Here is a 21598-nt window from a genome sequence, read left to right as displayed (position 1 = left end):
CCTACAATGTATTGTCAATACCTTTACACTTTATTTTTTGAACAATAAAACATAAACGTGAACAGTCAGAGAAATTACATTCTAAAAGAAATACGTTTATATTTCATGTGTGAGTAAATTATAATTATAGAAACATTGACATTATATAATTTTGGGATTAAAAATCAATCTAAAAATCAATAGGTTGTGCCAAAATCATGATAGTAAATTGTACTTGAAAAATATAACATTAATATATAAAGTTAAATGAAAATCCTCAACGCAGTCTATCCCCCATTCTAAACAAACAATATTAATTAGAATATTGTGTTTAGATTATTGGGGTCCACATATAATTTATCGTGAAGAAAATAAGTGACCTGACTTCCCTTTAAGACACCTACACAGAAGGAAAGATGCACACTCTTTGATGAATATTTATTTTGACAACATGTCAAATTATCAATATTAGTAGAAACACGAACAAATATCCAACCAATTATGGTTAATAAACATCTTGGCTAATTGTTACCATGAATTTACATCATATACGAGAGAGGACATGTTGTCCGGTGAAGATAATCTTAGTTTGAGAAGTCAAACAGACAGGCACATTATCTGATAAAAATGTTTTCAATTGTCCACATGAAAAACTAAGTACTACAGTTCTTTTATATGAAACATTGAGTTTCCATGACATTAAAATACTTTGATTTGTAAGCAAGTATCTATCAACTTCACTTTATGATCATGATGCAATCTAGTGAGCAAGTTTTTTAAAAGGCCCACATTTGAGCCACAACACAAAAACTGCCAATCTCAACCCATCAGAAATAACACACTTTTTTTTTTTTTAAGTAAAAGTCCAATCGTCCTTTAGGTTAAGCTGCTCTATTTTGCTTCAGGTATAAAATGCCCACCGAAATTCTGACAAGGAGGCTGCGCTTCTAAATATTTCTTTCTTACAGAAGAGCAAGCAGCCCAGTCTACAGAAAACAAGCAAAAGAGATTTTGGTGTTGGCTTTGTTATGTAATTTTCATTGTTGCATTCTGTTCTTGTTGGGAAAAACTTAACTGGCAAACAAAAACCCACCATCAGGCTACAACAGAGAGGAGGACATATTACATAATTTGATAAGATTAAAAGTTTGGGAATATACATTTTATTTAATGCGACCACAATCTATGATCACATAGTTCAAGACCATTTGATATCAAATTATTTTAAATAATAGATAGTTAAAAACTTTGCTTCCCCTGATTAATTTATTGGCCTTCATGTTAAGGACACAGGTCAGTCTTGATGAGAATAAAGTCAAGAGACTTGTTGGGATTTGAAATGATGTACCATTGTTGATTTCCATTTTGTATTTACATGCAGAAATGCTCACAGGCAGAAATGTGTGTTTCTGCTCACAGTTTAGACCTCAGCGGCTTCAGATACTTATGATAGGACTCGTGGACCTGCAGAAGGAAGAATGCAACCGTTAATTGAAATGATAAATGACCATGTTTTACAATTAGAATCTTTCCAGTGGCATTTGCTGACCTCCGTAGAATTCAGTGGTGAGCGACGAGCCCATTCAAACATGTTTTCGTAGACATTGCCGTCGTATCGCCCCAAGACTGAATTTAGCATCCTGTCATGGATATCAAAGGCATCTACCAGCGCCACAGCATTTGGCCTCAGCTCGGAAAGAAGCTCCTTGATATGGGAAGTAACCTCTATCATCTGGGACCCCTCTAACAGTCCAGCCTGAGATAAAGTAGAAGGAAATGTGGATGAGGGTTAGATAATTACAGATAGCAATTTACACCATTTATTTTCGACAATAAGGAAATCTTGAATGAGAAATGATACAACAAAAGAAAATTCTTGACTGGGCATATGGATCAAAACCAGCAAATCCAGTATTGCTATACACTGTCGAATTGATATTCGAGCGACTTGTCATAAGTTTTCTTTCTTGTTTTTTTAACAACTGCACACACGAAAATCCACTTTTTGTATTCTATTGAATAATATTTTATTTAAAAAATGGAGTAGTATTTTTCCTCGTTAAAATATTTGCAGAAAATACTGGAACAGATTAAAAGCATTTCAATTCATTTCAATGGGACAAAATTGCGGTATGATTATTTAGAGTAACGATTAAGGTCACACAACAGAGTATGATGTATTTTAAGGCACCGAGATAGATTTGTACCTGAAGAAAGTCTCCAGAGTTGTTCGACATGCCATGAAGTGCATAGAGGCGAGCAAGCGTTAACAGCACTGAGTGTATGGGGTCAGCATCAATCTCTCTCAACTTGTCAGCGAAGAGCTTCACTACCACATAGTGGCAGTGCGCCTGGAAGAGGTCAAATAGGAAGACATGGTGTTTAATTAATGTCAGACAATCAGATAATGGGAATTATAACGTACTGAAATTCACATAAAATGGTCTTACATCAGAAGCTCGGACCAGGTCGATAGCGCTATTATTCCAGGCATCCTCTTGGCTCTTCTTGTGTTGCAGCTCCTTCTGGATGCTCTTGGCTGCCAGTTCCACCAGACTAAACACACAGAAGGACCATTTGCATATATCAGAAACAAATTGGCTGCTGGCTCGTGATGATCTATCATTCTTGTCTCCTACATGGCGGCCCGCAGTTTGTAGAGCTCCACCAGGCTGGACAGGTCATTAAAATCGATCCCAGTTGATTTTGCGGCGATGAGCTGTGGCTGGATTCTTTGATACTCTGTTTCATTCAGGTATGACACAATGCCATGCAGCTGCTGACCAGCTCTAGCTTGCCTGTAGCTCTTCATCAAGTATCTGCACACACACATTTTATGTGCTGTGAGGGTGGAAGGACAGAATGCTGATGGTGTGATGGTGGATGTTTTCTGACCCAAACCAAATAAGAAAATCAAGGGCAGTGTGAAAAGGCCTTTCACAAAAATATGAACATCTAACTATGCATTTGTGTGGAATGACACACCTTGCAGTCTGCAGCATCATGACTGTGTTCTCTCCCTCGTAAGTGCAGGTTGGAGTGAAGTCAACATATATGTCTGGCAAGGCACTGCTGCGGGAGTAGCCGTGACCTCCGCACGACATGCGGCACACCTCAATGGCAGAGTTGGCTGCCCACGTGGTGAAAGCCTTCAAACCCGCAGACAGAGCGTGGAGCTGCACACCGGAGAAAGGTGGGGACAAACACAAAGGGTGGTAATCTTTCTCAACTCAATGGGAGTCAGCAAACAAAACTATTTGGAGACATTGTGAACGCCCAGACAACTATGCATTGGTTAAGATTTTGCACATGGACTACATCTGCTAATAGTACCTCTGGAAGCTCACTGAAATCCCCCTGATGGATGTCACCAGTGATGCGATGGTATGTTTGGTTCATATAATGACCAACAAAAGTGAAGGCATAAGCCGTAGCAAGCACTGGGAACAGTTTGTATTGCTGCGTCTGGTAGTCGAGGATCTGAGGCTCTGGTTCTCTGCAGGACAAAAAATATATATATATTTATACATATTTTGTTTTCATGGACAAATACACAAAAAGGTCATGTCTGAAGAAGCCATATCAAATTGTTTGCTTGAATGACTTCACGAAGCCAGCGGTGACTGACCCTGGGCGGATTTCAGACTGGTGTCGGACAACGCTGTAGCGGATGGCGATGGTGCTGGATTTTGCGAGGGCCCGAGCAGACTCTCCTACAATCATGGAACGAATGAAAACCATTGTGCCATAAGTCAGTTTAGCGCTGGGTGGCTTGAAGTAGGTGCCATTCGGGTCCACCTAGTGGACAGAAAAGAACAATTCAGCATGTTGATGTGCCAATTGAAATAAAATACAAAAACTGCTGCTCTCCTAAAATAACTCAATTCCAACTAAATTCTCTTGCTGGTAATCTAACATGCAAATTTTGTTTGTGAAAGTGTTTTAGATATCTCTGGGGAAATCTATGCATTTTCTTCAGCATACTTAAATGTATAAACTTGGAAACTGGAAATTACTTGACTATGTAATTTGCGATGATTGTCTGACCTTGGCGTATTTCATAAGCATGTTCTCCCGTGGTATCCGCACGTGGTCAAGTTTCAAAAAGCCATTGTCCACTTCACTAAAGCCAAATTTGGGTCCAATATCGCCAACAACAATACCTAGGGAAAAAGGGTTTCTGTTCAATGAGAAATATGAACAGATATGACCATTCAATGAATAGAAATTCCAAATATTGTAGTAACCTGGCAGTGGGACATGTGTGTCCATGTCACGGATAGGCACAATGAAAGCATGCAGACCATGGCAGCATCCCTGAGTATAAAGCTGAGCAAGTACAATTGCGTGGTTTGAGGTCTTCCCAACTAAAAAAGAAGAGCAGCGATTGTATGTAGTTAGATTTTCAAACATTAATATTTCAAAATGCACCAGTTAGTCTGATTCAGAAAAATGCAGAAATCTAAAAAATATAACTTGGTTTGCATTTCTGGAAAGTGTATACTTGTACTTACGGCCTCCAGGCCACCATTTGATTGAGCTAACAGTGGGACTGTTTAGGACAAACTCGTCTGAAGCTGGGTCATATGTGGCGGTGGTCTCCAGTCCTCGGAGATGTGTTCCTGGAGGAAAGGGAAAATGCAACCATTCACAGAAAACACAATTATCATTCAACTAAATAATGTCGACTCGGCACTATCAACTAATTCACTCCGACATGGATTAAACAAAACAACAACACAGGAAGCATCTTGGTAGAAAACAAGCCCATGAGAGTTGTCATCAAGTCACTTGCTAAATCTTCAAGTGAATATACTGTATAGAATTACAGCACTACAAAATGCCCTCTGCTGAATGTTCCATTACGACAGAGTAAAGGAGTGCACCTAGTAAATGTTTGACAGATCCAAAAACATGTTAACACTTATGTCCTTCTAAATACTTTTTTTTCAAATATATTTTTAGTCTGAATGACCCACCAAAACTGGAATATGCAAGAGAATGAATTACCTTAAGTCAATTTTGGTGGGTTTGGCTGCTAAGCAGACAAATCTGCTGACCCAGACATTTGGAATTCATAAGTGGCATTGCAAAAGCAGACCACATTTTTTCACTCCTTAACACAGCTCCACTCAAATCAGTAGGTGGACTTTGGGCCATGCTTTTCAATATTTTACCGTGGCCCATCTCAGTCTGAGCGTAGGTGCCGATGATCTCTAGGTTCCAGGCAGGCATGAAGAAGCGGTCCATTTGTTCTGGAGTGGCCTGGTTAAGCAGCGTGGGCAGGAACATTCCGAGATGCAGATCTAAAGGTTCAGGCCTGCCCGGGTGCACGCAGCTAAACCACAGAAGACAGAGGCCGGTGGGACAGGAAACCAGGTGGTAATGCGAGGCAAAGACAATGTGCGGACAACAGAAGCATTTTAGAGGGAGAACAAATTATGGAAAGTGGAGGCCAAATTAAGTAGATGGAAAGAATTAAAGTAAACATGAAAATGGAGTGTAAAAAAAAAAGATGGATAGAGCGTGAGCAAAGAAGAAGCCATGAAAAAAGGGGAGAGCAAATAATTTATTCAACTTATGAGCTTGAATAAAAACAATCATTTGTGCATAATTTGTCATGTAGCTCCAGTTGTAACAGAGAAGAGGAATCAGCAATGCCAGGATAGGGGTGTGAAGTTTCACACTTCTCCCGTCCGGTTGTGTCAAATGTAAGTCCAAATAAGTACTGCATTGAATTCATCAGATGCAATATCCTATTTGACTGAGTTCTATGAAAAAGATCAATTCCGGACAAGCCCTGATGCATACATTTTGCATGATCTCTGTGCAACAGAAGTTACTCTAAACAAAATAATAATAACTTTAAAAACAAAGACTCAGCAATTAGTGCAATGCCTCGGTGGTTAGAGAATGGACATTCACTGGGGAGCAACAAACAATAACTTGCTTGACCTACTTTCTTCTTTGCACGTTAACTCAGCCTTTTTGAATACAAAGAGATAATGAGTTGGCAACAACTCAACCTCTAAGTATTTTATACCCGAGGTACTTAAATATTCGGACCCTGCCCCAGTACCAGGCTGAATAACATTTGATAAAAGCCTAGAGAGGATTGAAAATGCATTAAAATATGTATGCACTTTTGATGACTTTTTTTTTTTTTTTTTTAAATGACAGTGCACTTTGCGAAACACTAAACATGGTTGATTTCATTTTGGAATATAGCTAATCAAAACTCGTGGCTGCCGGTATGTAAACCTACAAATGAAATTATTGATATTAGTGTCGGCAAAAAATATAAATATTGATCTGTCAAACACATACTGTATAAATAAGCCTAATCATGTTTGCACTTAGAATGGGCCTGTTTTCACCGCTCAAAAATACCAAAGTAAATATATAAATTTTGAATTGTGTTCAAAAAAGAAAATCAGAGGCATATTCATGAACTGACCGTGACCTAGCTCAGTTTGAGCATAAGTGCCAATGGCCTGGTAGGACTCTGCTAGAGGTAACCATTTCTTGGACTGCTCAGGGTCACATTGGCCATACAGGGTTGGGACAAACATCGCAAAGTGTAGTCCCATTGCCTCGTGAACGTTGCCTCGAAACATACTGGATGAAAAAAAAAAAATGTATACAATCAATAACTAATTTTTAAGTATTGAGTGTCACTGAAGTCGTCAATGTTGGAGAAGGTGGGGGAATCTGCTGTCGGTAGGGGACTCAACTCTGCTTCATGTGGGCTAAGCTTGCGTAATGAAGGCCTAGCTGTTTTACGATCTCTCAAACTGAACTGTAATGCATCTTGGAGTCAAGGTTGTATGTATAGGGACTAGAGTTTAACAAAATATCTATAGTTCATAAATTAACTTTAGAATAATAAATATACAACTAAATACATCACATGGTTTGTGTCTGGTATTTAAGCACATGCAACAAGCTGAAAACCTCATACACCCTTTGACATAGTTTTAATCTGTACTTTGCTCCAACTTTATTTGTCCATACATACTAACTAGAATGCCCGGGCAGAGTTTACATAAGGCTCTTTGAAAGTTTTTTCAAATGACAATTCAATCTGGAGTTTTTGCCTTGTCATAGAAAAGAAGTGTTGTATGATGTGTCATTCCATGCACATGACATGTACTTGTTTAAATTTGTCATCAAATTACCTCTTATAGCAGTAGATCTCCTCTGGATCCGCAATGCCAAACTCTCTCAACTTGAGGATCATTTGGGCACTCTTTCTAACAGCTTGGTCATAGCGCTCACTGCGAGACAAGAAGTTTGGGTCCTGTTCCTTAAAGTCTGGGTCGTTCAGAACCATGGACTCTGCAATGATAAAGGGTGAAAGCAAAATAGTGAACCTTCATGTTTGAGTCTCAGCTATGGAGTGGATTTATTTTTTTTTTGATCAGTTTGAGTGCTTTTAATGGACGCATGGATAGGTTACAGTAGAAAGGCAAGGCTAAATTGAGTCGCAACATACAACGTGCTGCAACAACGTGCTGCAACATGCCAATTTCCCTCAAATGTTCTACATGGTCTCTATAAAGTGATTTGAGAATAATGAGGAGTCGGACCATCCTGTGATGTAGTTTGCTGACTAGCTGCTGCCATTCTAAACTAGTGTGCCATGACACATTATTGTAGTCTTCTGTGAATGATCAGATGTACCACGAGGAGTGATTTTAATTGGTGCAAAAATATTTTACTTCATCTTTGTTCATCAATCTATACCAGTGGTGTAGTGTGAGAAGCAGAACAATTAAATTCTTATAGCAGATGATGGCAGGAGGTATGCAATTGACCTGTGTATCCACTTTATGTGACATACTTGTTTGCTGATGACATTTTGTCGAATTGATTATCTTTGGCTGAAGAAATTGGAAACTGTGAACTAGTGTGTTGCTTCTTGACACACTAGAACAGTACACAGATTAAAAACAACCGCGAAATGAACTTAATAAAACCCATGATCGTGTGTACACTGAAATATAAAGACACCATGAGCTACTAGCTAACGTTAACCCCTAGCTTTGTTTGACTTGACACTACGATTTAATATTCGAGAATAATTAGGAATTAGAAGATATAGACTATAGATTGAAAGTGGGTTAGAGGTTCACGGTGTCCAAAATGACCTGTTAGAGTACGCATGCGACAAGTTACCAATTTCTCGCCTCCTCTTGGTCTTCTCGGGGCCTCCGTTCAGAATGTTGGTGAGTTTCTCAACGTCAAAATTTGCCTTCTGCCTCTCGTTCAGTATGTCTGGATTCATGTTTGAGCCTGAAAATGAATTTAACGGAGAAAAGTAGATTGAGAGCACGGACGCGGCCTGTTCTCTTCGTTTGGAGAGGTTGGTGACGCCAGGTCACGTGAACAAACCCGGAAGTAAGAGATTTTTATTTTTTTGGGTGGGAAGACATGTCAACCTCCTTCGTCTCAACTCGTTTACAGTATTTGGTATTTGTTTAGTTTACGACATAACTCGAATTTTGAACGTCGTTGGTTATCACTACAAGAAGCCATGCTTCCCGCTGCTGCGGTGTATTATTTCCCGTGGGAAGTGAAGTCTGGAGCATTGCAGGACAGACAGTCTGTGCGAACATTTGGCAGGTGGGTTAGTAGTAACTCACTTGAGTTCTATTTCGTATTTACTTATTAGTTGTACACACAGAAAAGCACAAACTGTTCAATCTATTCAAGTATAAAATAAAACAAAAACAGTTTTTTTGGCTCAATCAAAAAATAAACCCTTTGCACACTAAACATTCCCCTCTTCTATTAGCTTGCATCGTCCTGTTTGTAGAATAAAAAAAAGATAGGCACAACTTTGCTGAAAGGTAATTCTGACAGTTTGTTATGGACCAATATCTCCTGCATGAGCAAAACAATTACTATATCAAATTTTTCTAGACTCACCCGCTATGAGCCCGAGATGTCCCAGGCTTCACTAACAACTCAGCATGCTTCCAAAGAGCACCATGTTGTCATCAATACCTCATTTGTGGAACCATTTAATCCCATAATTGGAGCTCAATACGTTGTTCTGGGTGAAATTGAAACAGCTGAAGGTAAGTATTGTCTTTTTCAACACGTTCTTGTGTCGTTGGTTTTTGTTCCGTTAATAATCGAACACCTTTTGTCTCACAGGGGTGGAGGGGATGAGGATCTGTGCTCGCGTCCTCAACTGTGTGGATGGTGTAAACATTGCCCTTCTGCAAAAAGTCATCAACGAGCAGAGGAGCTTCTTCAAGGAAAGACAGAGCCATCTGGAGGATGCTGCAGTGCAACATGCAGATACAAATTGATCTTGAACTTGCTCATGGACTGCTGACGCTTTGGATTTTGTAGTTTTTTTTTTTTGTTTTTTTTTAAATAACGATTTACAACATATTTATGGTGCTCCAGTGCTTTATTAAATCAAAGAAAAAATGTGCCACTCAATCAATACTTGTAAGTGTTGACTTTACTCCCAATATCTGACGACGCTTGCGCTCTATAACATGATCTCATTTGAATAATTTGTGAAGTAAATCAGAGGAGTTGTCCGTTTTTTCTTGATGTGTGTTTTGTAAAAGACGACAAGAGACATTATAATTTAAATTTATTGACTGAGTTAAAAGTGAACAGTGTCAAGGATATCCCACAGTGATACATAATCATATTAATCTTGGTAATTAGCATTGCACCATGTCCCAGTATTCCACAGTAGTAATATTATCAGGTAGATATTTCATTTGTAACATTCTTCTACTTAAATCATAATAACATCTGCCCACATCTGACATGTTTGGTAAACAAAGACAATTTGGCAGCATTTTGGGGGGTTTGACAGAAAGCTTGCCTAATTCAAAAAGGCACATTGTATGCACCATTTATGTTCATACGATACGATCCCAAATAAATCGGCAGATTTTTTTTTTCTCTCATCTATTAACTTACAGAGCAGAGACATCGCTAAGGTGTAAACACATTTAGAATCTTGCATATCTGTTGTACGTCGGAGTGTAGCCAGACTCTCTGGAGGAGGCCGGCAACATTAGAAGGCCAGAGTTGGGGTCTCTTTTACAGCGTTCCAAGGCTTGTTTGTAGTTGATCTTCTGCTTGGTGAGGGGATCTGTGATATCCTTCTTGTAATTGATTTCCGATTGAATATCTCTCATCATGTTGCTGTTGATCATTTTGGATCCAATGGCATCCACGATGCTTATTCTTCTGTTGCTATTGGGATCGACCAGGCCTCCGGTCAGGTGCTGCGCTTCCATGTACCATGTTGCACTTTCCTTTGGCATCCAACCTTTCTGGATGGCTTCTCCCACGGACAAGCGCTGTTTGGTCACTGGGTCTTCCACCCCAGTGTAGGCCTTTTGAGCGTTGAGGAGCCTCTGGAGCTGACTTTCATCAATGAGGCCTCTGGAAGCTGCCTTCTGAACCGAGTGTCTGTCTCTGGCGGTGATATCAATGATGCCGCCGGTTGCCGCCTGAGCTTCAAGCAGCTTTTGGGCCGTCGTGGCGTCGATAAGTTTACGCATGGCGGCGCTGCGTATTGTGAAGCAGGTGTCAGTGTGTGTATCCATGATTCCAGCAATTGGAGACGTTTGCGTAGCGGCATAGTCAATTGAGGTCGACTTCAATGGTGAGTTGGCATTTGGGACAAATGAGTTGTACTGGCCCTTGGACTTGCTTTCACCGGCAACCAGCAAGGCAAGTTCTGAGATGTGGAGTTGGCCTTGTTTGTACCTATCCAAATCCATCTGTGTTAGTCGGCCATCCCTCAGGGCATCTTTAATGGGGTACTGATTGCCACTCTTGCGATCCAGCAGTACGGATGTCTCACCATCAGGTCCCACGGAAGTAATCTCCTCCCAGTCACACTCAAGCTCCTGCAGATGAATGTACTGTTGGCGATCGATTAGTCGCCGCAGGTAGGCATCGTAAGGAGACATATCTTTGCCTGTGTCTGGATCCAGAATGGTGATTTTGGTGGACACGTTGGTCTCCTTGGTCCTGGTTTCAGCATGTTCCTCTTTCTGCAGGCTCAGCATAAGCTCGCGAATGGTGCTGTCACGCATATGGATCTTGTCTTTCTCGCTCATGATTTCCCTCTCCATTTGCTGTATGTCAGAACCCATCATCATGCTTCTGTTCCTGCTCATCTGTGATCTCTCACTCATGAGTCTGGTCTGCTGCTCGAAAGACAAGTTGATGTCGTTTTTCTTTGTCTCCAATGTCCTGAGCTCACGAGTCAGGTTGTCCTTCTCCCTCAGTAAGTTGTCTCTATTCATCGTTAGGGTCGTTTCTTCTCGCGAGCTGCTAGACCTGGTAGTCATCATATGGCTTGTTCTAGTACTGAGGCGTTTGATTTGACTCTCAATGTCCTGCCTTTCATATTTCATCTTAGAGACCTGTTCCCTCAGGCGATCCCTCTCCGCTTCCACAGCTTGGTCTTTTTCAACACGGACAACTTCTTTGTACACTTTCTTTTCAACCGACTTTTCTTTCTGGAGGACCTCGAGCCTAAGAGTGATGTTACGGATGTCTCTCTGGAGACGCAGGATATCACTGGTTTCCTTATCCATATCTGAGCGCAGGGCACTTGTCAACCTCTCAAGTTTTGGGTCCCTCTCCACTTTCAGTACCTCCTCAACAACGATATTTTCTGAAACCGCAGGCGGCGCATGTTCCAGCTGGTGGATCCGCATTCTGAGTTCCTTGAGTTCTGACTCTGCTATCATTCTCTTTTGATGCTCATCACTTGCTCTGAGGAGCCTCTCGTACTCTTCCACCTTTGTTCTTAGTTGCTGAAACTCTAAATCGATCTGACGTCGAGTCGTCACTTCTTCATCCAGGTTCCTTCTCAGCCTCTCGTGCTCATGCACTTGGCGCGGGTCCTTCTGTAAACGCACCACCTCCTGCACCACTACTTTCTCCTCTGGTTTTTGTCTTTCCAACAAGATGTATTTGTTCTTCAGGTCAAACACCAACTCCTCAGTTGAACGTCGCCTTTGCGCTTCATCCCTCAATTCTCTTCTCAGACGGTCAGCTTCTTTCTCTAACAGAGGATCCGGTTCATACTTAATGACATCTCTGGTGAGGATTTTGGTCTCGATCTTGGACTTTTCAACCTTCCATTCATCTCTCTCTCTCCTGAGTTTCCTCAACTGGTCTTGGAAAAAGTTGTAATTGTTGTGGATGATGTTAATCTGCTCATTTAACCTTTGAATCTCTCTCACGTTTTCAGGGCTTCTTTCTTCCTTCACCACCTCTTGAAGAACTTCTTTCATTTCTACCTTGGGCTTCTGCGATCGAAGGAAATTCACCTCCGATCCGATCTTTGTGATATCTCTATCGATGACCGAGCGATGCGCATTGGCATCTTGTATGTCTTTCCTCAGGCGTAAAATTTCTACCTCTGTGTTTGGATCAATGCGGAATATCTCATTAACGATTTCCTTCACCTCAACCTTTGGTTTCAGAGCTTGAACTTCCCTGTAGCGACTGTGGAGGCTAAACAGCTCTTTGGACAAGGAGTTGTTTTCCATCATTTCATTCTCCACCGACCCGCGAGTCCTCTTTGATTCTGCGATGAGTTCTGGGTCTTGTTCGACCTTTTTAACTTCCTTTGTAATGATCTTGGGCTGGATGTTTGGAATCATTCTTTCAAGGGCATTAATCTGGCTTCTCATTTGGAATACTTCATCATTAATCATTTTAACCCTGCTATTCTCTTCCGAAATTTCCGTCTCAAATTTCCGCACAGATCTCAGCATCTCTGGGTCTTTTTCTACTTTCACTACCTCTTTCTTAACCACTCTCTCTTTAATAAGTGGTTTCTTCTGTTGGAGGTACTCAAACTCTGACTTTATCTGCATGTACTCCGAGCTTCTCAGCCGGATGTCTTCTCTCAATCTTGATATTTCATCTCTCAGGTTGGCAGCATCGATATCGAGCTGAGGGTCTTTCTCAAACTCTGTCACTTCTCTCGTCAAGAGTTTTGGTGCAGAATTTTTCAAGTTGTCCTCAAAGCGGGCAAAGTCCTTGTTATAGATGTCAATCTCACTCTGGATCATGGTCCGTTTCCGATACTCTTCGTTAAGTACCTTCTGAAGTTCTAGTAAGTCAGTCTCCAGTTTGGGGTCACGGTAGTATTGAAGCACTTCTTTTTCCTCAACACGCTCGACTCCTCTGCGATTCCTCAGTGACATCAGCCTATCTCTGAAGGCTTTTAGATTAGACTCAACGTGAAGGTTCCTCTCCCTCTCTTCCTCCAGCTCTCTGGAAAGATTGTTTAGATCCAAAGTATTCCTTTGCTGGCTCTCCAGTTGCACCTGATGTTGTGCCAACAACTGCACTTTCTCATCATTCTACAGCAAAGGAAATGACAATGAGTTCATAAATCATACAGTGATTTGTTTTGCGTACTGGGTTGCTTCTGGGCTGTCCTCTTACTTTCATCATGAGATTCTGGGCCAACCCCATCTGTATTTGCCGTTGACCATTTTCAGCTGACGCATCAGCGTAGCGATTGACCAGACCCCTTTCCTGTCATAGAAAGACACAGGGTAACCTCTGCAAATTTCAAGCAAATGGTAAATATTATCAACAGGTTTTGGAGGATACCTCTTTCTGGACAGCTTCAGCAAGTGTGAGCGTGTAGGGTCTCTTTACAATAGTGGCGCCAGCATCTTCTAGCGTACTGTTGAATTTGCCAATGTTGGCATCATACTCCTGCAAGTTGAAAAGGTAGTCCAATCATATTATTGTGCCTTAAATCATTCATGTATGTTATGAATATTGGATGTTATGTCTTACACCAAGCAGAAGCTGAAGGTCTTGAGACAGGTCGGACAGTCTGTCTACGTCGTTGCCTTTTCGTTTCAGGTCGTCCATCACCCTCTGCAGTGAGTGATAACATTCCATCAAAGTGCTATAATTGCTAGTGCTATCATTAATTATAAAAAGACAGACATAAAAAACAATCGAAATCGGAAGACCAGAGCCAAGATTTGAACCCCATACTCCAGAACTAAGGCAGATGTGTTAACTACTCCACCACAATTGTTGATATTGTTGTTATCATTAAATCAAGGACTAAAAAGCAAACCATCCAAATGGGTAAAAAATGAGAGATTATTTTCACCTCTTGTGAGTTGTAAAGAGCAGACACTGAAGACACATCATCCTTGTAGTTGATATTGTTTTTTGGCAGGTTGTTCAGGAAAAAATTGAGGGATTTGGCTGAACTTTGGAACTCTTGGTTTTTGGCGGCAGCTTCTTGTAAGATGTTCTCTCTGGGGGGAAAAAAATGGTTTAAAGCGCTGCATTGTTTGTATTGATACATATGAAATGGAGCTGCATGTGTCTTACCTCTCCTTTAGCTGGTTGTCCAGGTTGGCATAGCGGTTGTGCAGCTGTTTGACTTCTGTTCTCTGACGTTGGATGTCGGGACAGAACTCCTGGTAGCCCTGCTGCAGTGAACTGCATAGCTGCTCAGTGGTCTCTAGGTCCTGACTTAGCTTCCTCATATCGGGCTGAGCCATTGCCACAGCTTTCCGTTGTTGCTAAAAACGCCATGAAAAATTTAGGAAATTGAGTTTTTCGCAGGTGTTGTGGAATGTTTGCGTAGTTTGAAAGGAAATTGTGATTTCCTTACATGAAGGCTGTCACTAGCAGTTTGAATGGAGTTTGTCACATCGAGTATTGGGCCATCTTCACTGAGCCTCTTCTCAAACCCTGAGATGAGGCCATCTGTCTTCTTTATCTGATTCTCGAGGTTGAGGGAAGCATTTGCTCTGAAAACAAGCGCACAAAGTTAGAAAGAAGCACTACAGAAAGTTATTTCCTCTATTTTGTACACATCATGAATGAGTGAATAATAATTTTCCTTCTAGGTCATCTTCCAAAGAAAACGCTACTTACTTCTTGTTATAGAGGTCAGCAAGTCCAGAGAGGCCATCATACTTGTTTTCGGCATTGTTGAGTTTGAGTGGCAGCGCGAAGGAGGCATTAGGATCTTTGGACAGAAGAGGCTGCAAATCATCCCGAGCTGCAAGCTTCTCCTGCTCCAGACCTTTCAGTGCCCTGGCAGCATGCTAAAAAAAAAATGAAGAAAATCATTTTCATTTGAACGAATATGTCACTTTGACTCACCCACCAAATGAAATCATTTTCAATTCTGTGCTCAACCTTGTGTGTATATGCTGTATTGTTTGAGTTTGAATCAATCATAAATGTGCTGGGTAAATGTTGGCCCTCTGTTTATTTTCCTTACTTCCTGTTCCTTCAGCCTGTTGAGCAGATCTCCATTGGGGTTGGAGCGGCTCAGTGGGGATCGTATGCGGTTCAGCATGTCTTTATCAGAATCGTCCAGGTCAGCGTTCAGTTTGTCCAACCGGAGACCCAGCGCTGACAGACTAGGGTCCAACGTGGGAGTCGACACTGGGGCTGAAGCGGTAAATGGGAACTTCATTGATTAGAAACGTGAGCAACATGTGAGGGGTCTGGAGACAATATTTGGTTTAACAATGACCTGATTGCAAGGACCTGGCCATCTCTGACTTGTGATTCTTGAGGCTTGCTGCTAGAGAGGCTCTCCTCTTCTTAATGTCTCCCAGTTCACCACCCAAACTAGTCAACAAGTGTGTGTTAAATTGTTGGTTGACTACAACACAAACTGAAATATTTGTTGTTACTTACATGTCCACTTTGTTGATGGCCTCTGGATCAGGCGGTGGGATCACAAAGCAAACCCCTGGGAAGGTGTCGGTGACCCCTTTGTTGGTTATAACGTCCCAGTTCTCATTCTCGGGGTTAGACTTTAAGGTGCACTTCTCGCCTCTTGAAAGAGGTCCCTAGACGAGGACACAGGAATACAGTCAAACGCATTTTATTATAAAGGGGTACATTCAAGACTCATCCATCATGTAAAAATCCACAATATATAGCTGGAATTCACACAGATAAAAACAGACAAATTTAATGTAGCAGGGGTAACAACAACAACAAATAAGTTGAAAAAAAAAAAAAAAAGCTCTACCCTGCTAGACTCCCAGTCGCAGAGGGACTCCAATGTGACTGATTTGTTTGGGATGGTACGACGTTGCTTCAGTGGAGCAATGGTGGTGCTGCGCTTTCTCAGGTCTGCCAGCAGCTGCTCACTATCCTGCACAGCTTTCTCTTCCGCCTGATAGGAAACACACATGTTTTACAAGTCATCTTAGCGTTACTGCAAGGTAGCTCAGTTAGAATATCCTTAAAAGAAATTTGACAGGTATCACACAATCAAAAGTTTTCATTTCATAGCACGTAGCTTGGCTGTGCAGCACCAAGTTTTTTTTTTTTTTTTTGGTGTCCATTCAGATTTACGTGTCTGTGTTGCGACATGTTGTGTTACATATGTAGCATTACAAACAAGCTTTCACATTCCCACTTATGGACAACATTCTGGAATGTAAAACATATATGCCTTGGCTTATAATCAAGGTTGGGGAAAAAAAAAAGTTGTCTACTGGACTGCTAGCTTCCATATTGACATCTTAAATGGGGCTGTGACAAAACACGACTGAAGCATTCTCTACATACCTCAAGCTGCAGCAGCATCTCTGAGTTGCTCACTCTGTTCATAAGTTTTGGGTCCAAGCTACTGTTGAGTTTGCTCAGATTCTCTGACAGTTGCTCTGTGTCCAGTTGGTACTGCAAGGTAACGCAGTAAATTTGTGTCAAACACACAGGAAGGCATGTTCAGGTACATAAGAAGTCATTTCCAATCATTACCTTTTTATATTGCTCCAAATTGTCCAAGTGTGTCTCCTGACAAATGCACAAGTGAAGGAACTTCTGCCACTCGTTGCGTACGGCGTCTCTTTGAGCCTGCAAGTGGAAGGTTGTATGAAATGAAGTGGTGAGCCAAGTGGCCATGACTGATGGCCGATGGGGCCGATGAACTGACCAGATAAAAGAATCGTTTGACATTGTAGCTTTTTGAAATCATAGCTAATTTTGTACTTATGTATTTGCAAGTTAGAAAGACTCACTTCTAACTCACGTAAACACTCACTCAGATGTTGTTGTTTTTTTTTTTTGGCTAGACTCTTGAAGTGAACCATGCCCCTATATTTTTAAATCAGATAAAGCCATGTATTCTCCACATGCAATAGCAAAAAAAAAAAAAAAATGTCACTATGAATGCAATTGTGTATGTAAAATAAAAGTCTTTGGTAATATACCTGTATGGTAGCGCTGGCAGGGTGCTTGTTCTCAATAAGTCTGTCTCCTTCATCCTGGAGTTTGTTCACCTCGCTCTCATGTGACAACAGACTGTTGTTCTTGAAGTTCTTGAAGACAAAAACACATTGACCCCAGGTTAGCACACAAAATCCCTATTAAGCCTCATCATTACTACTAGTAACTGGTCAATGCTGACCTCATACTGCCTGCGGACATCTGGAGGATCCACCATCCTGTCACTCCAGTCCTGCTTCTGGATCTTATCCTGCTCCTCTCCTAGGAAATTCAGCTCCTTGTTGCAGCCCTGCATGTACTCATAAAGGCTGCCCAAGTAGTGGCCGCGCCACTTCGAGGTTTCCTTTAAGAGAAGGACAAATATGTCAAATTTGTCTATCAGAAGCACTGGCCTTCAGTTATATCATCAATTCCAACTAACCAGCCAAATACTCTGACAATTCTCCTATGGGATTTGTCAAATCCTAACAAGACACTCACAAGAAGGTTGTTGTACTGTTTCTTGAGGGCCACGTAGTTCTCCTGGAAGACAAAACAATGGATGTCTTTTACTACAGTAAAATGTGTTACTAAATAAATTCAAATAAAAAAAAACTGCACAGAGAGTCTGAAGGTTTTAGGTAGTGTTAGTTCACCTTGGTACCAGCAGAGCTGACGCACAGTTGCGGATTGTAGGCCTCGATCTCCTGGTGCAGGATTTTGTGAGAAGCAATTTGTTTCTCCAATTCTGCGATGGTAGGCCCATACTGGTTACTGCTCACTTGTGCCTGAAAACGCACAATGCTACTGTCATTGTGGTTTGATGAAAGGCAGTCAAACGGAATTGTGACACCAACCTGCTTTGCATTAAAAACAGGCGCCCAGTCAATTCTGGGCATCAGCGACACGTCATCAATCTGCTCATAGATGTCTCGATAGAAAGTGCAGTCCTTCAGCCAGCGTTCGTGAAGGTGGAGGACACTGGAAAGAAAAGGCAGACCAACTTGATGATATTTTAAAGCAACAATCTGGAGATATGGTCTCTTAAAATAAGCCCACAAAAATCATGGCATCATAGAGCAAATAATACACCCCATCTGTAGGGGGAGCCGTAATATCATCTGACAATGCCACATTTTTGGACGTAGATTTTTAGAGACATTGTATACTCACTCGCTCTCGATCTCTTTGGCCTGCGGATGTTTGAGCTTCTTGGCCGTGTCCACGTCCAAAAAGAGGTCTTTCAGAAGAGTCTCAGCTTCACCCAGCGTATCACAGAGCTGACTCTGATGCTTCAAAGGAAGCTCTTTCCGCTCATTTTCTGCATCCTGGTGGAAGAAGACATGGTGATTTTATTATTATTATTATTATTTTTTAAAAACCTATTGAGATAGGACTTTATGTATCTTTATACCTCAGCCAAGAGTTGCTCAGACCGGAGGATATCTTTCTCCACTATGTCTGCATTCTTTTGCATCTGGGCGACCAACATGGCCAGATTAGTGGGCTGGGTCCTGCAAGATTGGGACAAAATGTTAAAGACCTGAGAAGAAGCCATGTTAGTGGTTGCAATTCCTCCACACAGTTTATCCATCTCAGAATAACACTGTTTGTGAGTTTGCCTTTTGCCCTGCATATTTGCTGCAGCATGTCCAGATAATCACTTTAATTTAGATAGAAAATAGTGAGGACCAGTAGTAAAACATACCATAATATTGCAAGAGGAGAACAAACATCTAGTTTGTTTGCTCGGCCAAGCTTCAGCACCAGAAGAAGTTTGCTGAGTTTTATGTTGTTTACTGTACTATACTTTTGAGGGCACAGCAATATTTAAAGATGTTTGGAAGCATTTAAAATGCTTTGAATTTTTGGAGTAAATTATAGTGAGTGGCATATTAATAGTTTGAACTATGTACTGTCACTCACTTATTCACAGATCTGCTATTCATGCTATATTCTCTTTTTAGATAGCAGGGATCCATTGTAATAGTAATTTTTTTTTTTTTTTTGCCATTGCAACATTGTTTTATTTAAAACAAACTTATCATGGCAATTTATAGGAGGAATTTATAAAAACCGAAGTGGCCCCGGACGGAGAAAGCTTCCCAAAAAACACGTCTATAAGTGATACGTGTCATTGAAACACTTCAAAGTATTTCAAGAGGGTGGCGGCGTTTAGCAGAAATCTTTTCAGCCACTCCCAAAGCCTTCTTCAAATTCACGCCATTCCAGTGTCACTCATGTCTGCGTTGATGCTGCTTGTCAAAACCTTTGACACTTTATTAGACAAAACATCCCAGCTAAACTGTCATCCTTTCAGCCAGATAGACAAATCAAATGTTAAAATCAAAAGTTTGCATCTTTTATTCGCTTAGTAGGGTTGTGCGAACATGTCATAAGTTTTCTAATGGTCAGCACAATCCAGTGACAATGAACACTTTTCCTCAATAATTCCCCCTGCACCCACATCACAGTGACACTTTGCATGTCTTTTTAGTTTTCAACTTCATCAACGTCATTTTAAGTGGAATGAATGTGTTATGTTTTTATCAAACGTTGAATTGTTCATTCACTTGTTGATTCCTTTGCGATAAAGAGATCATTAAACAGCTACATATAAGCGAGTCAGTAATTACTACGGCAGACAGGGAGCGATGATGGGATGAGCAGCCTTGACAAACTGGACTGGCTGCATAATTGAGCAGGGCTTGTCTACATTCTTTACCAAGATCACAGCACTGCAAACACTCCCTCATTCAAATGTGAAAACGCCCGAAAGCAAGGATTTTGCTGCAATGTCGACATTGTAATAAAAGAAGCGTAAGGGTGAAAAAAATATAGTGAACAAAAGAAATGTGCCCAACAGCTGATAAACTCCTTTAGGAACCTTGGCAGTTTGTGAATGTGCTTTTGTAAGTCCATTTTAGGAAAATGTATGATTATGAAATCCAAATACTAATACAGAATATACCAAATTTTGAGAAACCCCAAATATAGTGATAATGTAGCTGATTATGTGATACATCACTGCAGCTTCAAAAATAAAAACATGACTTGACCATTTCAAAACATGGTTGGATTATGGTGGAGAAATGTTGGCCAGGACTGAATCATAGTATAATCCTTACTAGGTCAAGAATTTAATCATCTAAAAATCATCTCCAACTGTGGTTGTCTGAAAAGATTGTTTTGCCACTGGAATGTGTAACTGGCCGCAATACTTTACGTTGATACGGGTTGTTAAGTGTCAAATATTTGTAAAAAGATGGATACGGGTTAGTGTGTCCGCTGCACAGTACAGAAGTGTTGGGTATGGCCTCCCTGTGTGGAGTTTGCATGTTCTCCCCGTGCCTGCGCAGGTTTTCCCCGGTTACTCCGGTTTCCTCAACATTCCAAAGACATGCCGAATGAGCGCTCCAAACTGGCCGTAGGTGTGAGTGTGAATGTTCGGGTATGTATGCCCTGCGATTGGCTGTTGACCAGTATCCTGCCTACTGCCCTAAAACAGCTGGAATAACCTCCAGCACGCTTATAAGGAGAAGCTCAATGGATGGATGGATATATTGCAAAAACATGAATTACCATTTAACTATTTCTGAAGGACAGAATTAAATACCACCCAACCATTTCAATGCCACAATTTGAAAATACCATACGGTTTCTTCTATTCGCTTCATGAGGTCCTAGAATCATCGCCAACTGACTTTTTGGTGTGCAGCCACCAAGCATCTCGAAGTATTCATTGTAAAAACACGTTAATCAGATGCCTTCTATTAAAATGTACCACTGACTCATATCGTTGCAGGCCAACGCCCGTACAGTGCAACTAAAGGACAGGAACCAATTAAAGGGCCCAGCCCTCATTGTGTCACAGCTATTCTGACACACACAGTTCAGTGGAAGCAAATACATTCGAATTTTCTCTCACTACTTCTCATTTTCGAACCCGAGGGCTAACCATCATTGTTGATGCAGCCTCTCATCAGAATTTTTACTCGCTCGAAGGCAGTCTATGCAAGCTGAGTCACATGACATACATATCAAAAACTGTATTTGTCAAAAAGCATACCTGGTGATGACCTTGAGCGAACTCTCTTTTTTCTTAGACATCCTGGCAGTGTATGGGGGGGGTCAACCGAGACTGACTGTAATTCTGTCCCTCTCTTACTCCTCCTTTGTGTCCGTCTCACTCGCCCCGGTGTCTCTCCACTTCCTCGGGGTCCCGCTGTCAAAGTCTAAACACAGCAAAAGACTGACTTGCACACGTTCATATCGGCACAGCCGCACCTCCTCCCAGGTGGCCTAGCAGGTGTGTCGCCACCCAGACCTCTACCTTGCACGGGGAGGACCGGACTGACCAGTTTTGCCTTCCTCCCATTTCGGGGCC

General features: G+C 41.3%; 3 protein-coding genes across 4 annotated transcripts; 1 reads left to right on the top strand and 2 right to left on the bottom strand.

The window, feature by feature from the left end:
• Positions 1 to 9: 9 nt before the first annotated feature.
• On the bottom strand, positions 10 to 8391 carry acox1 (acyl-CoA oxidase 1, palmitoyl). Of its 2 annotated transcripts, none has more exons than XM_085912994.1 (14): positions 8158 to 8391; positions 7158 to 7317; positions 6437 to 6597; positions 4494 to 4601; positions 4227 to 4346; positions 4027 to 4142; positions 3608 to 3777; positions 3313 to 3475; positions 2965 to 3155; positions 2619 to 2798; positions 2430 to 2535; positions 2187 to 2330; positions 1529 to 1735; positions 10 to 1443 (listed from the first exon to the last, which is right to left on the bottom strand). In XM_085912994.1, exons 1-14 carry the CDS (start codon positions 8264 to 8266, stop codon positions 1393 to 1395), a joined length of 1986 nt encoding a protein of 661 aa, XP_085769120.1. In that variant the 5' UTR covers positions 8267 to 8391; the 3' UTR covers positions 10 to 1392. The 2 variants fall into 2 exon arrangements, with proteins under 2 accessions (XP_085769120.1, XP_085769118.1); XM_085912992.1 differs by lacking the exon at positions 6437 to 6597 and adding an exon at positions 5157 to 5317 and having other exon boundaries at positions 8158 to 8390.
• On the top strand, positions 8386 to 9983 carry ten1 (TEN1 subunit of CST complex). Its single transcript, XM_085912996.1, has 3 exons — positions 8386 to 8604; positions 8905 to 9062; positions 9142 to 9983. Exons 1-3 carry the CDS (start codon positions 8516 to 8518, stop codon positions 9297 to 9299), a joined length of 405 nt encoding a protein of 134 aa, XP_085769122.1. The 5' UTR covers positions 8386 to 8515; the 3' UTR covers positions 9300 to 9983.
• Positions 9583 to 21473, bottom strand: evpla (envoplakin a). The gene is made up of 22 exons (XM_085912989.1): positions 21281 to 21473; positions 18626 to 18725; positions 18385 to 18539; positions 18069 to 18192; positions 17868 to 17999; positions 17713 to 17754; positions 17414 to 17575; positions 17217 to 17324; positions 16765 to 16860; positions 16573 to 16683; positions 16028 to 16174; positions 15688 to 15842; positions 15521 to 15618; positions 15263 to 15435; positions 14911 to 15083; positions 14645 to 14783; positions 14359 to 14552; positions 14132 to 14282; positions 13804 to 13887; positions 13612 to 13719; positions 13441 to 13533; positions 9583 to 13355 (listed from the first exon to the last, which is right to left on the bottom strand). Exons 1-22 carry the CDS (start codon positions 21319 to 21321, stop codon positions 9966 to 9968), a joined length of 5976 nt encoding a protein of 1991 aa, XP_085769115.1. The 5' UTR covers positions 21322 to 21473; the 3' UTR covers positions 9583 to 9965.
• Positions 21474 to 21598: the final 125 nt, after the last annotated feature.

The sequence above is a fragment of the Syngnathus leptorhynchus genome, chromosome 5 (assembly GCF_054491065.1).
Source record: "Syngnathus leptorhynchus isolate UIUO chromosome 5, UIUO_Slep, whole genome shotgun sequence".
NCBI classification, from domain to species: domain Eukaryota; kingdom Metazoa; phylum Chordata; class Actinopteri; order Syngnathiformes; family Syngnathidae; genus Syngnathus; species Syngnathus leptorhynchus.
This window is presented reverse-complemented; position numbering and strand designations above follow the sequence as displayed.

Excerpts from the sequence above, each read along its gene's own strand:
- acox1 (XM_085912994.1), bottom strand. The coding sequence starts at position 8,266 with ATGAATCCAGACATACTGAACGAGAGGCAGAAGGCAAATTTTGACGTT. Across the intron at positions 3,476-3,607 it reads CAGTCTGAAATCCGCCCAGG|AGAACCAGAGCCTCAGATCC; the intron begins GTCAGTCACCGC and ends TTTGTCCTGCAG. Across the intron at positions 3,156-3,312 it reads ATTTCAGTGAGCTTCCAGAG|CTCCACGCTCTGTCTGCGGG; the intron begins GTACTATTAGCA and ends TCCGGTGTGCAG.
- evpla (XM_085912989.1), bottom strand. The coding sequence starts at position 21,321 with ATGTCTAAGAAAAAAGAGAGTTCGCTCAAGGTCATCACCAG. Across the intron at positions 18,540-18,625 it reads CTGAGCAACTCTTGGCTGAG|GATGCAGAAAATGAGCGGAA; the intron begins GTATAAAGATAC and ends TTCTTCCACCAG. Across the intron at positions 15,843-16,027 it reads GCGACTGGGAGTCTAGCAGG|GGACCTCTTTCAAGAGGCGA; the intron begins GTAGAGCTTTTT and ends GTCCTCGTCTAG.
- ten1 (XM_085912996.1), top strand. The coding sequence starts at position 8,516 with ATGCTTCCCGCTGCTGCGGTGTATTATTTCCCGTGGGAAGTGAAGTCT. Across the intron at positions 8,605-8,904 it reads TCTGTGCGAACATTTGGCAG|ACTCACCCGCTATGAGCCCG; the intron begins GTGGGTTAGTAG and ends AAATTTTTCTAG. Across the intron at positions 9,063-9,141 it reads TGAAATTGAAACAGCTGAAG|GGGTGGAGGGGATGAGGATC; the intron begins GTAAGTATTGTC and ends TTTGTCTCACAG.